Source organism: Ammodytes marinus (assembly GCF_949987685.1).
Source record: "Ammodytes marinus genome assembly, chromosome: 16".
Taxonomy (NCBI): Eukaryota; Metazoa; Chordata; class Actinopteri; order Uranoscopiformes; family Ammodytidae; genus Ammodytes; species Ammodytes marinus.
In genome coordinates, this window is record NC_137220.1 from 18,758,499 (window position 1) to 18,776,395 (window position 17,897).

A 17,897-nucleotide genomic window follows, 5' to 3' on the forward strand; every position below is an offset into this window, starting at 1 on the left:
GTTGTGCTGGTGAAACTCACGTGCACAAGATGAGAAATATTAAAAACCACCACAATGGGAACAAACCCAATGGGCCCATTAAGGGTACATTCAAGCCTGGCTCCAAGAAGAGAGAAAATAAATATATCGTATCGTTTGACGACCAAGACAGACAGTAAGTGTACTGTAGAGAAAATTAACTTTTAGAGATGCCCACTCATAATACATATATTACACATGATAGCTTTAAATCAGCAGGCCCTAGATTGAGTAGGAAATCACCCAGACAGTCTTATTGCGGCTGTCTGTTTACAAAAGAAGAAGTGACACTTACAGGGAACTCAGACTGACCTTACAAACACAGAACAGAGAAAGGGGCAGATGAAGAAGTACATCAATACATAACAAGACACATTTGACAGTTGGTTGTTAAGAACATACAAACCCAGATTTAGTGAAAGGTCACTAAGAGAGTTTGAATCACCAGACAGTCTTATTTCGGCTGTTTGTACATAGATTAGAGAAGTGACACTGGAAGGGGACTTATACTGACCCATAGCACTGTGGGATTGCAGAAGTGAAACGTGGAGAGAACTTTGGTTGACCTTAAACACACACACACTTAGAATAAGACAGAGTTGTATAGATTAGATTGACAAAGGGCCCCCACTTCTTGCACACCTACAACATGCATACATCGTCACTGATAAGAAGAGAAGGATGACCCCTGTACGAGAGAGAGCCGGTTTGAGTGGCCATACTCGTGCTCTGGGACCAGGCCACGTATGAGTAAAATACGCCCCGCCTGCATCATGTTTTGACTTTGACCTATGGGACCTCACAAGAGGAATCCCTATATAATCTCAAGCGCATCATTGTCTAAGCGCCTTCTTCTGGGAACTTAACTCTAGGTTGACTTCTCATATTTAGGACCGTGCACGCTGACTGTACGGAGCCATCTATTCTGCTTTTTGGTGAAATAAAGATCACTTTATTAACTTTGCCTCCTGACTGGAAACTCTGTCCTTCATGCCTTCCTGGTTGAATTAATTTCACAACAAATTTGGTAGCATAGAGGATGGTTAATTAAGATCGTACTGGAGAAAAACAGTTTCTAAACTACTTTCTCCTCCTTTGTTCCCAGGACCAGGCGTGATTGGGCCGAGAGTTCCAGTGGACTTTTTGTCGTCTTCAGACTGACCTCGGAAGCCTGATCACTTGAGAGCGCTCACAATTTAAAGGTAAGCAGAACCTATTTAACTAAAGCCCTGCACAAATTTTAGTCTATTCATATCCAAAATAAGTGATCAGGTTTCTGAGTGAGTATGAAAACGTAGTTGTTAGGGTAATTGTAATACAATCATTACAGCAGAGTCGGTGACTTCGTAAAATAATCTTGTCTGGTGTGCACGTATGCGTGTGAATGGGGTTCATTTTATTGATGATAAATGTATGGCAATGTTTTGATTTCTTTTTGTACATAATTGAGTTATTTCGCATTGATAGTTTTAAACGCACTGTAAAAGCCTACGGGTGTGTGTTTAGTTACTCGAACGGCCTGTGTCGTTGTATTGTTGGTTTTGGATCCACAGGACAAGCCTACGGGCGTGGATTTAGTTACTGTTGTTTCGGCCTGTGCCGTGTTGTGGGAAAGTATTCACTCTTATAATTTCCTCTGAGGAACTGCTCCTGATGATGCAATCTGTGCGAAAGTAAGGCCTTACCGTGCCATTTTAGCTTTAATTGGGAAAGCCGCAATTATTCGAAGAATACAGTTAGTCCCTGTCCATTTTTACACACACACACACACATCCTCTAAGGACACACCCGCGCACATACACGCACCCACACCCACACGTATACCCACATACTGACACACACACATTTTTTTAGACTTTATTGTGAGTTAAGTGTTTTGTATTACTTATTTTGAACCCATGTAAAAAGTTTTGTTGTATTGATCATAAAAAGCAGCGCTGTTGTTTATTTAAAGGGACAGTACTGTTTACAAAAAGGTTTTTGTTTGTTATGGAATGGCTGAGCAATGGACTGTTGATTGGTCTTTTATTTAGTTTTAGGGAAAATATTTTTGTTTAATGAGATCTCTGTATTCTCTGAGTATTGCTTTCCTGTGTAGAAAATTTGTTTTTGAGTGATTTTGCATAGGAAACCGTCTTATATACTCTCCTGCCTCTACAACAGCATTTCACTAATTGAACGCTGTGTAAATGCATGTTGTCTGTTGTTTACCTCAGCGCAGATACTAACAAAAGAATTACTACCTCAAACTCACATAACACACACACACACACACACACACACACACACAAGCCTGGGAGTTGTTCTCATTGATCTACGCAAAAGTGGCACTGTAGGCAAGACTTATAACTGTTCTCAGTAGAATTTGAATTACGTGTATAATCCCTTATAATTATTTCAATTGTATCCTTTACATATATAGCACTCGTGTAAATTCAGTTTGAGACCACACTCTGAGGTTTCTCTTTCAGAAAATTGAGTCTGCCCTAACCTTATGCAAGATTAAAGGTGCACTCAGCTATGTTTTTGTGTGAAAACCAAGTCTAATTTACGATTCCCTTTCTTTTTCATAAGGTTACATACACCCTTTGTGGTGTTTCAAGCAATAGCGCCCTAATAGTTGATAATCAAAATTGACAAAATTAAAGGTGCACTGAGTTTTTTTGTTTTGTTTTTGTTTACTTCTTGTTTTCCTTTAAGGCTTTCAAATATCTCAAATTAAAGGTACTCCACAGACGCATTAGTGTCTTGATATAGGCTAACTTTTGATGTTTAAAAAGTAAAGGTGTGTTCAGAAATTATTGTTTATTTTCTTTTAGAGAAAATAAAAAGAGGGAAAAGTAGCCAGTCACTCAGTCAGTCTATTCCCTTATCACTAAGGCCAGGAATGTGCAAGGGCATGAAGAACACTGGGTGTAGCCTGAAAGGCCCGGATACTATTGTGTCCTCTCAAGATGCACGTTTCACGAATAGAGCAATTGCAAAGTAATTAATGTTGGTTTTGTTAATTTTTTCTTTTCTCCCTCTCTAGTAGACAGCTGTGTGGTTCTTAAAGCTAGTTACACTGCAAAGGCAGGATAACTTAGTTTTAGGCTGATTAGTTTCTCTATAGTACTTAATGATTAACATTCATAGGGGGAACACTTTTATTTTTATTGACCTGCCACAAAGATAAACAGTCCTCAAGCATGGAGAAGGACAAGCAGGATGATCCCTGACCTCATCCCTCCCCCGAACATTCCTTAGCTGTGCTCAAACTTCCCTATACTGCCTAAGGATCTTATAGATGGGACAAGTATTGGACATTGAGCAAAGACTCAGGACTGAACAGAAAGATAACCCTTCTGGGCCTCCAGCCACAACACGCTGCATGAATTCCAGAAGAAGAGGGGACAGTCTTCTCAACCTGTTTTGCCCCTAGACCCGCTGCATGTGGCCACAACTGAAGCCCACATGTACCACCGGATAATAGAATACAGTTTGTCCATGCCGCCTGCATGGAATAGAATTATAGACACTACAGACACAAGTGGCTCTCTCTGTGCAAGCATCAGAGAGCTCTGAAAACACCTCACTGTGTGTCTTTCACATTGAACTATGAAAAGTGCTACGTGATCAATATCCCACAGCCAGCGATGTGGACGCCATGGACTAATACGATAGAAGTGAAAAGTAAATACACTGGATTATGCATCACAAAAGGAAGACTGATGAATCCCCTGTACCTGCTACAGGCCAGTTCTGCCCACAAAATGCAGAACCACTGCTCAAACCCACCAGAGACAGTGACATTCTAGAGTTGCTAGTCTATTGCCAGGCCCCATCGTCTCTCCCCTGGATTTATTTCTTTTGTTTCATTTCTTTTATTTGGCCCTGTGTTTCCCCTTTGAATTCAGGTTTATTCAGGCAGTGATTAGTTTATTTGAACCTTACTTAAGTGATTGCCCTTGTGCCATTACAAATTAGATAACAAGTAGGTGCTGTGGGTTAACTTCATTGACCCTTAAAGCACATTAGGATACTTTTGACTTTAATAACAGACTGTTTTTGTTTTACCCTTTACAAAAGGATGAGCATTTTTCCTTAGGTTTTAGGTTTTTGAATAAATCCACAGGTTGTTTTACTTTAATTCTTTTTTGGTATCATTAAGGTTTTACATTTGTCCATATTAAGGGACTATTGAGGGACTTCAGTAGGTTAAGTTGTTCTTTTCCAGTGTTTTTATTATTGTTTTATTGAGTTTTACAATACTTCATGGTTTAAAAAGGGTTAAGATTATGCAGACCCATATCAATGACAACATCTCCAGGAGCGACACATACACACACATACACATACAGACTCTCACACTCACACTAAGCCAAGGACATGAGAAGAGGGAGGTCATGAACCTTCTTCTGATGTCTGGCAAATTAACTGTTAATCGTTTGTCTGTGCTAATTGTTGTCTGTACTAATTGTTTGTCTCAAGCTTTGTGTTGATCTAGTACAGCCTCCTGTGCCGGAGCAACTCCTAGCAAGACTCCAGACCTCCAGAGGATAGTAAGTGCAGGGTCAAGTTCACATTCACAGAGAAGGTGAGCTTAAAAACCTAGGTGGTGATAAATGTACGCAGAAATTGAACGTACTTATAAGTAAATTATGTTAGTCTGGAGCTTTTTCACGCCACTCACAAATTGTGCACCATTCTCCTACGGCCTCTCACGATTCAGAAGAGGTTAGTTAAACTGATTACAACCATGTGTTGGCTCTAAACCAGGTCAAGTTAAATCTAATTGTCTACAAAGACAATAGCCGTAACCAATTTTTTGTTGTTAAATAATGTTTTACCTGATTTTGTTCCTGTGTTGATAAGGCCCCAATCTTAGAGTAAATGTTTGCTCTGACTGTGCTCTTAGAGCAATGACCCCTTGATATGGGTTTTTGAAATTAATGAATTAATCACCCTTAGTCTGTGAAATTAAAAATGTTAACCCTTTGTATTTGACTTAGAATCCCTGATGTGAAGAATTCATGTGTTTTTGTGATAATCTTTTGAAAAATCATTGTTTTTTCTAATCATGTGTTTCCCTTTTACTTCCCCTCTTTGGTGGAATTCACCCCTTGAGTGAATTTCTAGTTGTTCCATTTATTTCCCGCTATGATTACAAGGTGAACTAGTCTTATATTGTTCTAAGCTAAAACCTTTATTTTATCCTTTTGAATCTGATCTCAAATCTTTTCCCCAGGTTAATCTTGCCTTTTAAGCTCTATCCACCTTTATAGCTTTTCAGAATTTAGCATTAGCTTGCATTAGGCACACTAAAAGTTAAAGTTATTCCACACCTATCAGGCGTGGAAAGGGGGATTTGTAGAGAAAATTAACTTTTAGAGATGCCCACTCATAATACATATATTACACATGATAGCTTTAAATCAGCAGGCCCTAGATTGAGTAGGAAATCACCCAGACAGTCTTATTGCGGCTGTCTGTTTACAAAAGAAGAAGTGACACTTACAGGGAACTCAGACTGACCTTACAAACACAGAACAGAGAAAGGGGCAGATGAAGAAGTACATCAATACATAACAAGACACATTTGACAGTTGGTTGTTAAGAACATACAAACCCAGATTTAGTGAAAGGTCACTAAGAGAGTTTGAATCACCAGACAGTCTTATTTCGGCTGTTTGTACATAGATTAGAGAAGTGACACTGGAAGGGGACTTATACTGACCCATAGCACTGTGGGATTGCAGAAGTGAAACGTGGAGAGAACTTTGGTTGACCTTAAACACACACACACTTAGAATAAGACAGAGTTGTATAGATTAGATTGACAAAGGGCCCCCACTTCTTGCACACCTACAACATGCATACATCGTCACTGATAAGAAGAGAAGGATGACCCCTGTACGAGAGAGAGCCGGTTTGAGTGGCCATACTCGTGCTCTGGGACCAGGCCACGTATGAGTAAAATACGCCCCGCCTGCATCATGTTTTGACTTTGACCTATGGGACCTCACAAGAGGAATCCCTATATAATCTCAAGCGCATCATTGTCTAAGCGCCTTCTTCTGGGAACTTAACTCTAGGTTGACTTCTCATATTTAGGACCGTGCACGCTGACTGTACGGAGCCATCTATTCTGCTTTTTGGTGAAATAAAGATCACTTTATTAACTTTGCCTCCTGACTGGAAACTCTGTCCTTCATGCCTTCCTGGTTGAATTAATTTCACAACAGTACCCACTGAAAACCGTGTTTCAAGATACTAAGGGCATGTATTAGCATCCATTAGCTTTGCACTTCATTTTTATTCTGGAAAAAAACATGGTAAGAATATGTGTCATGTGTGGGTTTTAGTGTGTTGTGTGTAAGCTGTTTTATTGGAGAATAAAACCAACTTCACAGTGATTAAACTTAAAGGAAACGACTACTAAATTCGGAAGGGGGGGGGGGATCCTTTGAGGCATCGTAGTGTTGTCTTAGCTATGTTTTTTTTTTATATTTACGAATACTGTTTATTTCTTATTCGTCACTTACCTTAACATATTTATTTAATTCTGTGATCTGTGATTAAAAGTGCCAAGACAATTCTGATGTTATTATTTCTGTGATATGTAGCCTATCCATCATGCTACTAAAACAACCTGCAAAGACCTAAATGGGGGCGACCGGTTTCTCAATTGTCTTCCTCCTTTGCCCTGTCAGGGAATTTTTGACTGGTTTCCATAAGCGGAAGGTGGAAAGGAGGAAAGTAGCGCTGGCAGATATTCGAAAGAAAATCAAGGAGGAGCAGATCAGAGTCCGAGAAGAAGTAAGTGTTAAGTAAACGACATAGAGCGCAAAGTTCAAATGTGATTTTGGGATCAACACAGATTGACCTTGGTAGTACATGAAGAGAAGGATGTTCAGATGTTATGTTTGTCTATCTACTTTCAGAGGCATAAAGAATACATTAAGATGCTGAAGGAGAGGACAGATGCTCTGGGTGAGTAAAAAAAAGAAGCAATTACTGTTGTGGGTAATTTTACGGATTTGTTACTTGAAATTGTGTACTTATTGTTTATTATCCCCCACACTCTCAGCGGAAATCGAAGACGATCTGGAGGATACCATTACTAGCACAACGGAGTCTGTGCAGTTCGATCACCCCAACCACACCGTCACCGTGACAACCATTAGTGATTTAGACCTCTCAGGGGCTCACCTGCTAGGACCTGCATCAAATCAGGTAAACAGTAAAGCCTTAATTCTCTTTCACCTGGATCTGGCTAAACTATGCTGTTTTTACAGGTTGTAGCTCAATCTGGTCTCTCTGATACCTCAATTACTGAAGCAGAAGGATGCCGGTAGCAGTATTGCTCCATTAACTCTGACAATCTTTGCTTTAAAGGTCAATGGTGTGGGCGAAGGTGAAGAAAAGGGCGAGGAGGAGAGGGAGCAAACAAGTTCCATGCCAAGGAAAGCCGGGAATCCAATCATGAACAAAAAGTAAGCTCTTCATCATATAGGTCTTTAGATACTTTTGATGTTTGGCTTTTGAACACCGTTTTTTGCACTTTTATAGGGTTGTAAGAGCCCTAAATGTAATGACTCAAATGTAATTCTAAACATGTAATATCCCCCAAATGTAATAACTGGTCTATTATGTAACTAAATGCTGACCCTGTAACTCAACAACTTTTTACCCATAATTTAACAGCTTAGTTACATTTTTATCTTACACTCGCTTCACATCATGGAGCGAGCAAATCATTTTTTTTAAGAGTGTAGTCATTTGATTACATTATAGAGTGAGTCAATCATTTATGGATAAAAGGGCTTTTTTCTTCAATGTACAGTGTAGTCCCCCATTACATAACCTCCGCCCCCTGTAATTTCGGGTCATGTTTACATTTCAGGCTCTTGCCTGACATGCCTGTAAATGTGTTGCACACTCCAACGATACAGTATAGGTGTAGCAGCTGTCTTTAGATGTTCAGTTTGTCTGCCTGTCATCCTCCAGCCCCTCTTAAGTTCAGCCGCTTATTTTTTTTCTTTTTCCCTCTCCTCCCCCGCGCCGCTCCAGGATCCGCACCCTGAACGCGTCGCTCAGCACTTTAACCAGCAAACGGAGGCCGAAGGGGAAAGGGAAAGGGAAGCAGGAAGACGAAGGAGGACAAGGCCGTCAGAAAGACAAGAAATCTGGTGCCACAAAGAAAAAAAAGAAACAAAAAGGAAAAACCGGCAAGTGGCAGAGACGTCGACAGACCGGGAAAAAGTGTCATTATCAGGACTGAGAAATATAGAATATAGTCTTCAAGCTGTGAAGATACTTCCCTTCTTGTGTCCCGAGTCCCATTGGCAAACAAACAGGACTTTGGAGTATTTATGCCCCTGCGTTTCAGCAGGATGTGTGTATGCTGGGAATTCAAATGTCAAATGAACACAAGTTGATGTGGACCCTCAGTGTCGGTGCGGGGGCCGTCTGTTGAGACATCTCCACATTTTTCCACAGATGCCTCTCGACTTGTGCTTTTTATAACATTTTTCTAAGCAAAACGGCTTTTGTGGTGTTATTTCTTAAACATATACAACTGTACTCTGTTAACCCAAAGTTCATTAAATAAAAGATACATTTAACTCATTTTTGATTCAGTCTCATCCTACAAACTGTCAGTGTGCTTTGTGTGGAATATTTTTTTGCCATTGTTTAACCTGACGCTGTTGTCAACATCCTCTGTAGAACATCAGGAAATGAACCCTTAGCACTGTTTCCTCATGGCTCAGTGTTACCTGTGTGTGTTTGTTTAATATACCAGTCACTCTCACAGCACACTATTCCTCATTCCAAAACCTTAAACCGCACAGGCAATGGTTTTAATGTATGTTAAACCCCCACCTCACCACTGTTTATTTATTTACGTTAACCTGAGCCAGCGTGTGCCAGCTGTCACTAGCATGAGCGTTTCATTTCGCTTTCTAAAGCCCATGATATTTAATACAAGCGCTCATTAGGGTGACGGGCAGGCCACTGGCTCCATGTTGGCTCTAGGCCCGAGTTAGCTTGAGGGTCTCCTCTGTGTCTTCTTAGAGCCACCATGGCCGTCATGGATGCTTCAGTTTCACTCATTGTCAGGGCAGCCAATCAGATTGATTTGTGAGTTTGGCAGCTTGGGGAGGATAGATAGAGAGCATGGGGAAGAGGAGGCATGTGTCTGATGGGGGACTGATGGCAGTTTATCCTCGGACATATTCAAAGTGGAGCTGACAGCGGGAGCCTCTCTTGTCGGGTAATGCTCATCAATTCTCTTATGATATATCAAATATATTTCCTTCTGATATTATCATATTTTGTAATGTCTTAATAGGTTAATTAACTTCATCATTTAAGACTGGTGCTTATAAAAGCGCATTCCTTATAAAAGTTACATTACATAACGTGCCTTGTGGTGCTATTGAAGCTATTCTGTGTGGGAGCTTTACCTGTGCTCTGAATGGATTGTGTTTCACTCTCCTCTAGTGTGATTAGTTATCAACTACCTTAACGGATCCGCTTTAGATCTTGCATGAACCATGACATAAAAGATCCTCTCAGGGATCACACCTTTCTCCAGTGATGCCGCAGGGTCATAGCATGACACAACGGCACATGGTTTTGTTTTATCCTACATAACAGCTTTGTTGTTTGTTATTTTTCGGATCAAACAAGTGGAAGATGCTCTGCTTTTTTAGGAAAATAAACTGTGCTATACATAAGTAATTTAATTCATGCAATATATTTGTTCAAGTTCAGGTCAATTTATACTTATAGGTGTGTTGTTTGTGCTATTACTGTTTTAAGGTTATGGTTAGGGTAACCAATCATAACCCTATGGTTAGGGTTAGGGTTAAACTTGCCCTAACCATTTAATATTTCTTTGTGATACTGCCCCACATTTCCCAGCTTTCTCCGTGGGATGCGATGATCGTGCAGGTTATTCCGCCTCCGGACTCACCATGCCCGTCTCCAACGATGAGCCCATCTGCCCCAAGTTCCAGCCCAACATCTTCGACCCCTCCCGTTGCCACGACTGCCTGCGCCAGAGGCACCTGCACGCCACCAGCACAGGGGAGAGCACACAGGCAGCAGCACCTCAGCAGAAACTCACACAAGAGACTGGAATTGGGACTAAAACTTGGACTGGCACTGGGATCGACAGTGGGATTGGTTCAGGCAAAAGAAGAGTGCTCTTAACACCGATCCCATCCCAGGCAGAGGAAAGAGACACCAGCAGCAAGGTAGGAAAGACGAGAGGCCCAGAACAGGTACAGGGAGGCCGCTGAACAGAGCAGCGAGGTAGTAGGGGAGAAATGGGAACCAGAGCAGAACATGTGCAGAGTGATGGGATTAGCTGGACCTGAAGAGAGACAGCAAGGAGGGCGCATTAGAAGTCACAGGTGACATCAACAGGACACCGATGATAGATGTTAAATCAAGGGATCAAAATGATGCACTAATGTACTGTTTGACTCTTGTTGAGATTTAACTCTCTCACTGATCAGAAATTCTGCACAGAGTTTCATGATATGATTAAATGTTTTAAAAACTCTATTAAAGAGCTGTGTTTTCTTAGACAAGAGAACCTCTCACTTGACCCAAAACCCAGTGTTTCTGTGGGTGAGTAAAGTAATAACACATTTCTTCGGATTAAACGCACTTCAGAGTTCATGCAATTATCTCTTAGTCTTTGTTGTATGTCAGTTAACTAAGAAAGGTCAGAGAGAGAGGATGTGAGGTAAGGAAGAGAGGAGCAGGGCGGTAGCAGCTGCTCCTATTATAAATGAATGAAGCTGGATCCCTTACTGCCATCTTGGGAATCACTTGTAATATTAGAAGGGCAACATACAGAAAGTATGGGTGTGGGTCTATGTAGTATTAAAACTGTCAACTTGTTTTTGTTTTTACCCTGCTTCGATAACATAACTGCATTTGCCTGGTGACAGTGATTTATGTCAGTGCACACCATGTGTTGACTTGTAGCACTATTGTTTAGGGATAAGAGGCAAATTTAGACATTCACAAAAACATCTTTTAAGACATTCTAGCTCTAGAGAAGGCTTTATGGCAAGAACAAAAGGGATGGATTATTAATGAGGAAAAGCCACAAACCAGGTCGAGTTACAGAGGTGTAACCCTAATCGCACAGAACGTGTGTGTGTGTGTGTGTGTGTGTGTGTGTGTGTGTGTGTGTGTGTGTGTGTGTGTGTGTGTGTGTGTGTGTGTGTGTGTGTGTGTGTGTGTGTGTGTGTGTGTCAGGGAGGACATAGGGGACATGCACTATTCAGCTGACTCTCTATTCTAGTAGATGGAGCCAGACAGGCAGATTTGTTCACATGTGCTTTCTTACTTCCAAGTCACTGTGAATATTCAGTGAACCTATTCGCCGAAAAAGCTGTCAGAGATTTAATTTTGACATTTTGGAGCATTGACCTTGTGTTGGAGTCTCAGTCGTCGTTGCCTTTACCCTTTGACTTGGTAAGAGATGGAGTTTGCTGCAGCATTGTGATTGGCCCTCCATCTTAACTTGCCATCCTATCAGGATGACTCTGACGGTCTGTCGGTGGTGAGCAGCTACTGTGATGTCAATGGAGGCCGTCTGGGTTATGAGGAGAGCTCTCTGTGCATCCTGAGCCCCGGCTGTGAGCTTTACATCTGCGACGGTGACGACGACGACAGCACTGACAGGTAAATTTTATGGATTTTGTTTCTGAGTCATTTTGGAAAGCTAGAAAGTGGATTTGTAGACTTAAACGCAAATTATAATGTAAGCTCATTGGGAAGCTAGATGTTCACCACAGTACTGTATGATGTTGTAAAAACGCTTGCAAGAACTGTAATGGATAGTCCCACACTCCCTGTCTCTCACCTTTCCATCTGTTCGGTCAATCTACTCCAATCTCCTTCTCCTCATAGCTGTCGTGACCAGAGTGATTCCCAGGAGTTCAGTGGCTCCGTCAGTGCAGAAGACGAATATCTGCCGGTCTGTCGCCGTTCAACCAGACTCAGCATGACCCGGCTTGACCCTCCACCCCATCGGCCCAACCCTCGGGCCTGGATGGACGAAACTCGGGGCAGGGACAACTTTAGTAGTCAATCGGGTACATACAATTATCTTGTATGTCCAAGTGTTTATCAATTGTTTCATTAATTTCTTGGCAGATAGGTCAAGCAGAGTTATAAAAGATGCACAACTTAGCAAAAGCACAGTTAGGAGAGGGAGAAATGTAACAGTATCACCTGTTCTCTTATTGGAACACATGTAGTTCTGTGCAAACGTAGCCTGCACCGCAAGTCAACCTGTGACTTACAGGGCTTGAAGAATCCATATCCAGTTACTACCAAAGGTGTTATTTACTTGGCAATACTGTTTGATGTCACCAGCTGAGGTATCCCAGAGTAATTATCGGTAATGCAATATAGCTCAGTTTGCGTCAGGAAACCTCTTGTAGTTGTTCAGTAGGTGAGCTTTGATGTGTGTGCATCTCTTATGCCTCGTTTCCACCGAGTAGAGCGGGTCGGATCGGAGCGGTTTGGTCCGGGTCGTTTTTATTTTCATTTGCCAAAAGTTGGGTAGTGTACGGTTTAAGCGCACCTAACCGCTCTGAGCCGCTCCTAATCTCAGTACTCCTCCGTAGGGGTACTAGCCGCCTGAAAGGGTGCCGAAAAGGCGGAGCTACACACTGCCGTCATTTGATTGGTCAAAAGAATAATTTCCGCCATGTGTAGTCATCTCGGCAAGAGTGAAGAGAGTCTTGTGTTTTGGCGAAAATGTGAGGGCGGCACTGTTTATTGTGTGGTGGTTTTCCTCGTCATTAAATGAATTAGTTGGCTACACTGTGTCCGACTGCTACGATGTCACGTAGCTGCCGCAGCCAGTGCTGTTCGCTCACTGTCTCTATCAGTTGCACCGAGCCGTCTCTGTGCTCACAACAACACAGGGGGAATAAATAAAGAAGCGACTGGTTTGACCAAGCAAAAACGAGAGACCGCTGGCTTGACCACAGTTGTTCCACAGCCCGATAGTTTGACCCACATTCTGGCGGCGGCTATCGCAGTCCAGCCTAAACCCCGCCCTACCAGTAAGGGTTGGGTCGGCGGTGGAAACACCACCGAGATTCTCAAAAGTGAGCTGTCCCGCTCTGAGCCGCTCCGACCCGTCCCGCTCTACTCGGTGGAAATGAGGCATCACTTTCTGTCACACCTCTTACACACTGGGACTTCTCTTTTCTTCCAGGGTTCAAAGAAGAGAAGCGTGAAAGTGGCTACTTCTCCATGGGTAGGGCAACGGGTGGCCGTTTGCTCCGTGATAACAGCTCGTCTGCTCCTTACCGCCATTTGGAGAGAGGACATCCCCTCTACAGCACCAGAAACGTAGAGCCCAAAGACAGCATACCATTCAGAAACCGTACTCTTGGTGAGGCCTCTGATAGGCAGACACTGGCAGGTCCTTATTTAGATGACCTGCCAGTGGAAATCCTGCCTCCTGACCCCTATGACATTGCCGTCGAGGTTGAGGCGCAAGTCGGCCCCCGCTCTCCGAGTCCTACTCCGTTTAAGATAGCAGAGTCCCTTGTCTCGACTGGGCGAAAAGGTGTCGGCAGTTCATATGGCCGGGGAAACACTTCTCCTCATGTCTCTTCTTATCAACAGTCGGGACGTTTTGATTCCTCGAGGCAAGGTTCGGCTCTGCAATCTCGCTCCTCTTCTCCCTCTCGTGGAAACTTGCCATTCAGACGCAGCGAGTCCACTGCTTCCTTGAGCAGGCAGAACTATAATGGGGGAGGACGAGCTCAAGGAATGGAGCTAGGATCCAGAAACTCCTCCCAGGGGGCACATGGCCGACGTTCCGAGTCTGGAACTCTGCCGAGAAGCTTCAAACCATTAGCTAGTACTGCCCAATCCCAGTCTAGCACAGTTTCTGATTTTAGGAGTGCCTTGAGGAAAAAAGAAGTAAGTGGGTCTTTTAGTGGTCAGGGTCGTGACAGCAGAAGCTCATTTCCCTCAAAGAGCGACAATAACCCTTCAAGCCAAATGTCTCTGCGCAAAACTGAAATCACAAGCAATTCATTTAATGGACGTGGGCGTGAAAGTCGTCCCTCTTCTCCGTCTAGGAGAACTTCAACCAGTGTGCGTGACGGTCGCAGTTCCTCACCGCCAAGGAGACATAACAGCTCCTCCAGCCAATCCATCCTTCGTAAATCTGAATCAGTTATGTCCCTAAATGGACGTGGTCATCATGGACGCTGTGGCTCCCCCATAAGAGAAGGATATGATATCGAAAGCCAGGCTCTGCTACGTAACCCAACAGCGAGGAATGGACTGAATGACCAAGAACATGAAAGCCCCACTGTGTCTCCATTCAGACGGGGTTATGACTCAAGTCAATCCGTGCTTCGTAAGACTGAATCAAGCCCTGTGGGTGGCGGTCGAGGTCGTGACAGCCGTTGTCCCTCTCCTGGTCGGAGGGGCTATGAAACCCCCACTCAGTATCAACATAAGAAAACAGACACCAGTGGTTCATTACAGGCTCGCGGTCTTGAAAGTCGTAACTCTTCACCTACGAGACGCAGCTATGAATCACCTTCTCAGTCTCTGCTTCGCAAGTCCGAAGGAAACGGTTCTGCCAGAGTTCGTGATAGCCAAAGTCTGTTGCCTTCAAGGAAAAGCTATGATGCTCCTGAACAGCATTCACTGCAAAAAGCGGAGAGTAGCAACTCCCTTAACAGCAAGTATCACAACAGCAGGAACTTCTCGCCCTCGAGAAAAGGAAACACTGACCCACCAGGCTACTCAATCCTCAGAAATGCCACTAATGGAGAGTCCAACCGTTCCTTTCAGAGAAAAAACACCCACCACGACTCCAAATCAGACTCCAATCGCTCAACTTTAACCTGGCGGGAATCGACTCATACCCAACGCAGCTCCTCGTTATCTCGTACTACTTCTCCCACTAGACAAACCACAAACAGTAGCAGAACAGTGGTCGGCGCCTCTGAAACAACCAGGAGCCCTGGCAGCATCAGATCTGGGGTCAGTAGACATGATCGTGGGGATCGCAGTCCCTCCCCTAACGTCAAGAGAACCTCCCACCGCGTACGAAGCCCTTCTCCTTCACCCCAGATTCAAATGCAGAGGCACACCTCCTCCCAGAGCTCCATGGAGTCCTCAGAGTCAGGCCAAGCATCGGTGGGGTCCACAGGACGGAACAGGGAGGAGTATGCCATGCTGGCCGATGTGCCCAAGGTCAGAATGATCCATCAGAGAGAAGTGTCTGGCCACGCGGCGCGATCTCAGAGCCAGCAGCCCCCTCGGAGACAGGAACTTTTTAAACCAGCCAGGTCAGACTCTTATGACACTGCAATGGACTGTATTGTTGTCATGTATTTTCATTGCACTGGTATGATGGTGTAGATCACACACTCTTTATAGTGTATCTGTTTGACTTCGCTTCTTCCACACCATCAGATTGGATTATTTTTGACCAAATCTGACACACTGACAACTTCTTTTTTGCTATTCCAGCCACTCCCTGAGCAAGCATCCCTCCAGAGACTGGGAAGATACAGGGGACACTGAGAGAGACTGGCCCTACAGCGGTGGCGGGTATCTATCTCGGGCCCATTCCTCCACCTCTTTGCAGGTAGACTGGCTGGTTTGAAAGAGAGCTTTATTAAAGGAGAAGTTAGTGATATTTTTTTTGTTAATATACAGTATGTGTTAAGTCACTCTATAGTCATACAGCAATCCCTTGAACAGTATGCGCAGTTCATAACACAAGTCTCCCAGTCATTCAGCTTTGCAGTAATTGTCAGGTAAAAATGTTAGTATCCCACTCGTTTTTACTCAATCAGGAGACAGAGCGCTATAAAGAGGCGGGTCTCTCAGTGACAGACTGTTTACTGTTGCGGGGGGGGGGGGGGGGGGGGGGATCCAAGGGAGGAGGGGGGGGTTGTGGAGGTACAGTCTGAGTACTCTGTAATACACTTTTGAGGATTTTAACCTTAGACATACAGGAGTAATACAAGATAAATACAATGTTTCCTATTACATTAATAAGCATTCCAACATTCAATATCTGCCACCACAGCTTCAACACTAATCGAAATATTGAAATGCTTATTGTCACACTTGCTACAGTACTACGTTAAACACATACTACCCCAGTATTTTCGTAGCGATAACTCTTAGCCTATATCACTAGCATTATTGCAAGCGCCAGTGGGTCTGTCCAAGCCACTTTGTTTACCTTTTTACAGAGCCCTGGCTGTGTGTTCTCCATTTTTCTTTGCCCAAATACAGTAACGAATAGTAAGGTAACGAATCGTGAGGAGATAATCACTTATTTTGACAGAAAGGGATTTTGACAACAAGCGTTCTCCAGAACTGCTGACTCCACCTTTAAAAACACATTCCCTACTGTTAATACTGACCAAGACCATTATTGGACTTTTGATTGATTTCAAGGCACAGAGAGACATCACTATAAATATAAGGCCACTGAGTGTAAAACCCAACTGTGGTATGTGCACTGCATTAGCACCTTTTCCCCCTGCACAATATCATCAATTGCAGTGGAATTGCGGCTGGTGCTCTGTGGTTTTCACCTGCATATGTTAATGCTTAACCACATCTCCCCCCATACGATAAACCAGATTTGAAAAAGTCTGTGGATGTGAAACTCTGGAGGTTTCTACGTTTACTCAGTCGGACAATGATTATCTTCATGACTTCAAGCTGTTTCTTTCCAGAGGTCTGGCAGCCCCACAGCGGATGAGGGTAGTTCTTGGAGAGGTAATCATCACAGATCAGAAGAAATGCAGGTATGTGATACAGCCAGTTTGTTTACAGTAAATGTGTGTTCTCTTTCTCTATGTAGGCCTATGTTTGTGTGTGTGTGTGTGTGTGTGTGTGTGTGTGTGTGTGTGTGTGTGTGTGTGTGTGTGTGTGTGTGTGTGTGTGTGTGTGTGTGTGTGTGTCTGTGTGAGTGGAAAAAGTATTGTTCCCGCTGTGCCAAATGCACAGTGAAGTCAAATATGTTTTTTCTGTTATCACTAATATTTGTAATGGACATAATAAACCGGTAGCACACATGGTTCAATACAAGTTTATTGCAGTTCAGCCTATTTCAATATGTGGTATCTCTCTGTTATATATTTACTAGCCATGCTGGCAGCTGGTCCAGTGTGCACACAGATCTTGTCTATAATTGTAGCCTAAAGCTTTTATGTACTCTACAGGCACCCTAACCTGCTGGCAGTATCTCTGACTATTTTAAATTCTCTTTTAATGGCTGGTTTGCAGTGTGTCTATAGACTTCACCTACACCCTACAGGCATTTCATAAGACTGAAGCTTTGTCAACTGTGGTCTGCTGGGGCATGTGTTGAAATTCCTGAACTGAAACCAATAGCTACCAAGAAGAGGATTTTGGAGGGGGGAGTGCCACTTTGTTTGCAAGCTAAAAAGATTTTCTGTCGGGAAAAATATAGCTTAGCAAGTAAGTTTGATCGGTATGTTCGGAAAGTTGTGGATAACAACACCTAGCCTACCTTACTTTTCCATGTCAAAGATCACCCCAGGATATTTAGAGATGTTTGGTCCCGAGGAGATGGGGGGGGGGGGGGGGGGGAGTGAGACCTCAGATTGACATGTCAATTTTTATACATTTTCTTCTCATGATAACCACCCGTTGTGGAAGCAAATGATTTGCAACTAGGCTACATTAGTGCAAATATTGCTGAGGACCCTACAAACCATCCACCGGTTTTTAGAGCCAGCATCGTCCGGCTAGGTAGGGGGAAGCCGTGTTTTCTCAAACGATCTTCGCGGACCCGCCCAGGAAGTGGAAGAGAGAGAGAGAGAGAGAGAGCGAGA

The 17,897-nt window shown here is 43.4% G+C and overlaps 1 protein-coding gene across 1 annotated transcript; it reads left to right on the forward strand.

The window, feature by feature from the left end:
- Positions 1–8,628, forward strand: nol12 (nucleolar protein 12). The gene is made up of 6 exons (XM_080044666.1): positions 1–154; positions 6,711–6,816; positions 6,942–6,990; positions 7,088–7,233; positions 7,396–7,493; positions 8,071–8,628. Exons 1-6 carry the CDS (start codon positions 30–32, stop codon positions 8,279–8,281), a joined length of 735 nt encoding a protein of 244 aa, XP_079900792.1. The 5' UTR covers positions 1–29; the 3' UTR covers positions 8,282–8,628.
- Positions 8,629–17,897: the final 9,269 nt, after the last annotated feature.

Coding starts and splice junctions, on each gene's coding strand:
- nol12 (XM_080044666.1), top strand. CDS start 30: ATGAGAAATATTAAAAACCACCACAATGGGAACAAACCCAATGGGCCC. Junction 6,991..7,087: donor GGAGAGGACAGATGCTCTGG/GTGAGTAAAAAA, acceptor CCACACTCTCAG/CGGAAATCGAAGACGATCTG. Junction 7,234..7,395: donor TAGGACCTGCATCAAATCAG/GTAAACAGTAAA, acceptor TTTGCTTTAAAG/GTCAATGGTGTGGGCGAAGG.